This window comes from Hoplias malabaricus, chromosome Y (genome assembly GCF_029633855.1).
Source record: "Hoplias malabaricus isolate fHopMal1 chromosome Y, fHopMal1.hap1, whole genome shotgun sequence".
NCBI lineage: Eukaryota > Metazoa > Chordata > Actinopteri > Characiformes > Erythrinidae > Hoplias > Hoplias malabaricus.
Window position 1 is genome coordinate 73887183 of NC_089820.1, and position 5554 is coordinate 73892736.

The 5554-nt window shown below is 43.7% G+C and overlaps 1 protein-coding gene across 5 annotated transcripts in view; it reads left to right on the top strand.

The window, feature by feature from the left end:
* The window catches only part of LOC136678357 (receptor-type tyrosine-protein phosphatase F), a 187723-nt gene extending 184805 nt beyond the window's left edge, over positions 1 to 2918 (top strand). For all 5 annotated transcript variants that reach the window (XM_066656393.1, XM_066656390.1, XM_066656391.1 and 2 more), the window contains 3 exons: positions 1 to 53; positions 761 to 896; positions 1348 to 2918. The exon at positions 1 to 53 is cut by the window's left edge and continues 102 nt beyond it. In XM_066656393.1, coding sequence (XP_066512490.1) covers positions 1 to 53; positions 761 to 896; positions 1348 to 1416 — 258 coding nt within the window. In that variant the 3' untranslated portion in view covers positions 1417 to 2918. The remainder of the gene's footprint in view (positions 54 to 760; positions 897 to 1347) is intronic.
* Positions 2919 to 5554: the final 2636 nt, after the last annotated feature.

The window sequence follows — 5554 nt, forward strand, 5'->3', positions numbered from 1 at the left end:
CACAAAACCAAGGAGCAGTTTGGACAGGACGGACCAATCACTGTGCACTGCAGGTATGACATCATTACTCAATGAGAGTTAGACAGCCCTGAGACAGACCGGTAGAGGTAAAGATGCCCATCAGATGGATTAGTTATGAGAAAAAACTCTGACAGCACACATTGGTCTTTTTGATAAATATATGAATACAAGAATTACAAAATGTAAGTCTATAGTAAGTCTTCGTAAGTCCTGCTCCGGGTGACTGTCTGTGAGGAGTTTGGTGTGTTCTCCCTGTGTCTGCATGGGTTTTCTCCGAGTGCTCCGGTTTGAGTGGGAGTCTGTGAAGGACTGGTGCCCCCTCCAGGGTGTGTTCCAGCCTTGTGCTCAGTGATTCCGGGTAGGCTCCAGACCCACCGCGACCCTGAACTGGATAAACGGTTACAGGCAATGAATGAAAGAAGTGTATACTTACAGATCAGGTGTTTATTTAACTCTCCGGTCGAACAGAGGCTTGTTAAGATGAGTTTCTAAACGAAAAATAAGTTTCCATTTATTTACTTTAATTTATGAAAAAATATAAAGCATAAATGATGTGTCAGAGCCTTAATACGAGTCATAAGTCAAGTTCTTTCACAAAATTCAATAAAACACAAAAAATTAATTGAACAGAGCTGTACAAAGTTCAACATAAAAGGCATAAAATATAAGAGCAATGTAATTGATCCTGCTGTATGAAAAAAGCCTCAGTAAATAGACCTGCCTTCTTGTCCTCCCTCAGTGCCGGTGTGGGCAGGACTGGCGTGTTCATCACTCTCAGCATCGTCCTGGAGAGGATGAGATACGAAGGAGTCGTGGATTTGTTTCAGACAGTGAAGACACTACGCACTCAGAGACCTGCCATGGTGCAGACAGAGGTAATGTGTTTTATTCGTTATTAAAGACAAAGAAAAGACACAGAGAAGAAAGAGAACTGGGCGAAAACAGATAAAAACCAGAGCTTCTGCTCCTCGCTCCTCACTGCCGTGGGCTCGGGGTCGGGGTGAACAGCGAGCGGCTCATTATCATTTAAAGGAACAGGTTCTGGAAGCAGGCGTTCTGGACACGGCTGTTTAGACAGCGGGGAGAACACTGCTGTGGGGCTTTGACCAAAGCAGGACATAGATGTTTCATTAAGAACCTATTTGTTGCACCATAAAAAGCTCTTACTTCTCTCTTCCTGAAAGTTGGCGCTCAGTGCCCTGTGTCTGTCTGTCCTGTGTCCTGTGGGGGGGAAAATAATGTGCCTGAACATTTCCTTTGTTTCTGACGTTGTACTAAAGGAACCAATCTCTAATCATCCTGTGTCTGTGTGCTTGTCTGTGTTAGGACCAGTATCAGCTGTGCTACAGAGCAGCTCTTGAATATCTGGGCAGTTTTGACCACTATGCAACGTAACGCAACCACTCCTGGACTCTCGGCTTCTGGAAATGAGCCTTCAGGAGCGCGGAAATCACAATAATAATAATAAAAAAACCACCACCGCGGTCCTTCTGAGCCACCGTCCGCCAGAGAGAGAAAGAGAGAGAGAGAGAGAGAGAGAGAGAGAGAGAGAGAGCTCCACCAATCACAGAGCTCCTCTCGGACCGGCACAGAGATCTCACACATGCGGAAATCACCGTCGACAACTCTCCTCCAGAAGCATCAGCGCTTTGATTTTCTTTTTAATTCACCTCCACCCTCCCATCAAAGGAAGGATGGAGTTCTACTGGTTGTAGTTTTTTATGATGTTTTTTTATCCAGTTATTACCATATATTGTCATTTCTTTTGTTTAGGGAAATTGTTTAATAATCATTTAACATCTCTCTGTCTTAACAGCCTCTGGGTCTGTATTTTCCATGGTACTGTTATTGTTTTCATATTTTTGTTCGTTCTTTTTGTTCTAGGTTATTTTAGCACAAGGAATATGTATTTTTAACATGTTCCTAGATACTAATACTGGAGAACCACTGTTCTCAGAGCTGCTGTTCTTTCTTTTGACTTTATAACCTTTTTTTTTTGTTTGTTTTTACTACTATATTAAAAAAATATTTTTCCTTTGTGTTTTTTTTTTTTTTTTGTCTGTAAATTCATTCAGCGAATTGGAGCGGGACATTTTTAAAAATGTTTATTTCTGTATATTTTTTAAAGCACAACTTGCTTTTTTATTTTATTTTATTGTATTCTTTTGAAGTTAGAGCTACTAAATGAATAACTGGGAAGATTTCTTGATACTGAAAGAAGAAAACACAAAAATAAAGCAAATCTGGTTGAGAGACAGTGTACTCAGCACTGTACAGAGAGGTCCAATATTACTGACCTGTGGTTTTTTTTTTTTTTGTTTGTTTGTTTTTTGGGGAAAGCTGGAAAACTGTACAGTTCTGACCACTCCCAAAATAAACAAAAAGAAACATCAGTCTAATCCCCCCTTTCAACTGACCGCTGTCCTTTTTTTATACAGAAATATAGATATATATAGATATATATATATATATACATAAACAGGAAGAGTTCTAAATACTATTATTCATATAGTATATACAGCTTCAGATATATCGTCACCCATTCTCTCCACGAAGACTAATTCTGGACTTTCTCGACGTACCACCTTAGAGGACGAAAAACAAAGGACACTGCTATGTGTGAGTCTGTATTCATGGTATAAAGTTATATCTACTGTATTCTCATGGCACCCCAGGTTCGGGTGTGTTTTTTTGGGGGGGAGTGACAGCACACAAAGTGGAGACAAACTCACAGCGTAAACACTTTAGTAAAGAGTTGATTTCTACCTTGTGGACGCTCCGTGCTGTAGGGGTTGTAAACACACACTCTGTTTTCTATTTGTTAATAAAAAAAATTTAAAAAGACTGGAATTCAGCTGTTTGGGAAAAGAAAAGCTCAATGTTAATAAAGTTGAATAATGGTTTTTTGCTTTTCTTTTGTACAAAACAAAGGTCTCTCTGTGTTTATTCAGCCATAATCTTCTCTTTCATAAATCACCACATGTGCATCGCTCCGGAGTTTTAAAGAGGTTTCGATGTTAACGCCTCTCTTATAGAACTGGGTCGGAACACACATTGCTGAAATGTTTAATGCCTATCTGAGAGAACTGGGATGGAACACACACTGCTGAAAGGGTTATCGCCACTCTTATAGAACCGGGCCAGAACACACACTGCTGAAAGGGTTATGGCCACTCTTATAGAACCGGGCCAGAACACACACTGCTGAAAGGGTTAACGCCGCTCTGATTGAACTGGTTCAGAACACACACTGCTGAAAGAGTTAATGTTGCTCTGATAGAACTGGGCCAGAACACACACTGCTGAAAGTGTTAACACTGCTCTGATAGAACCGGGCTGGAACACACTGCTGAAAGGGTTATCGCCACTCTTATAGAACCGGGCCAGAACACACACTGCTGAAAGGGTTAACGCCGCTCTGTTTGAACTGGTTCAGAACACACACTGCTGAAAGAGTTAACACTGCTCAGATAGAATCAGGTCAGAACACACATTGCTGAAAGGGTTAACGTTGCTCTGATAGAACCGGGTCAGAACACATTGCTGAAAGGTTTAACGCCGCTCTTACAGAACCAAGTCATAAAGAACACTGCTGAAAAACTTAATGCCGCTCTGAGAGAACTGGGATGGAACACACACTGCTGAAAGGGTTAACGCCGCTCTGATTGAACTGGTTCAGAACACACACTGCTGAAAGAGTTAATGTTGCTCTGATAGAACCGGGCCAGAACACACACTGCTGAAAGGGTTAACACTGCTCTGATAGAACCAGTCCGGAACACACTGCTGAAAGGGTTAACACCACTCTTATAGAACCGGGCCGGAACACACACTGCTGAAAGGGTTAACATAGCTCTGATAGAACCGGGCCAGAACACACTGCTGAAAGGGTTATCGCCACTCTTATAGAACCGGGCCGGAACACACACTGCTGAAAGGGTTAACGCCACTCTTATAGAACCGGGCCGGAACACACACTGCTGAAAGTGTTAACACAGTTCTGATAGAACCGGGCCAGAACACACACTGCTGAAAGGGTTATCGCCACTCTTATAGAACCGGGCCAGAACACACTGCTGAAAGGGTTATCGCCACTCTTATAGAACCGGGCCGGAACACACACTGCTGAAAGGGTTAACGCCACTCTTATAGAACCGGGCCGGAACACACACTGCTGAAAGGGTTAACATAGCTCTGATAGAACCGGGCCAGAACACACTGCTGAAAGGGTTATCGCCACTCTTATAGAACCGGGCCGGAACACACACTGCTGAAAGGGTTAACGCCACTCTTATAGAACCGGGCCGGAACACACACTGCTGAAAGTGTTAACACAGTTCTGATAGAACCGGGCCAGAACACACACTGCTGAAAGGGTTATCGCCACTCTTATAGAACCGGGCCAGAACACACTGCTGAAAGGGTTATCGCCACTCTTATAGAACCGGGCCGGAACACACACTGCTGAAAGGGTTAACGCCACTCTTATAGAACCGGGCCGGAACACACACTGCTGAAAGGGTTAACACAGTTCTGATGGAACCGGGCCAGAACACACACTGCTGAAAGGGTAATCGCCACTCTTATATAACCGGGCCGGAACACACACTGCTAAAAGGGTTAACACAGCTCTGATTGAACCTGGTCAGAACACACACTGCTGAAAGTATTAACGCTGCTCTGATAGAATCGGGCCAGAACACACACTGCTGAAAGGGTTAACGTCGCTTTGATAGAACCAGGTTGGAACACACACTGCTGAAAGGGTTGGCGTCGCTCTGATCGTACCGTGTCGGAGCACACATTTCTGAAAGAGTTAATGCCGCTCTGATAGAACCAGATCAGAACACACACTGCCGAAAGAGTTAACACAGCTCTGATAGAACCGGATCAGAACACCCACTGCCGAAAGAGTTAACACTGCTCTGATAGAACCGGATCAGAACACACACTGCCGAAAGAGTTAACACTGCTCTGATAGAACCGGGTCAGAACACACACTGCCAAAAGAGTTAATACCACTCTGATAGAACCGGATCAGAACACACACTGCTGAAAGTGTTAATGCTCCTCTGATAGAACCGGGTCAGAACACACACTGCTGAAAGGGTTAACGCTGCTCTGATAGAACCAGGTCAGAACACACAGGACAGTGCAGCTCGCTGTGTCAGTGTGTAAAACTGTCCACAGGTGTGAGTGAATGGGTGAGTGTGTGAAACTGTTCAGAGTGTTCCTGTCCTGTACCCAGTAATTCCTGGTTGGCTATGGATACCACTACAGCCATGCACTTGATGGGAAAATGGGAAATAGTAATTATAGTCATACACAAGATAAGATGTAAAATATCCTATGCCAGTCCATTAGAACTTGACATAGGGCCCACCACACTCTCTTCCTACCTGCAGCCATACAATTCCTGTTGAATCCTACACCTCAACACTAAGGTTGCTGTGGCTGTTTATGATCCAATCAGCAACAGGCTCTTTAACAACTATGGTTACTCATTGAGCCCAGCCTATGAGTACCCAGACCA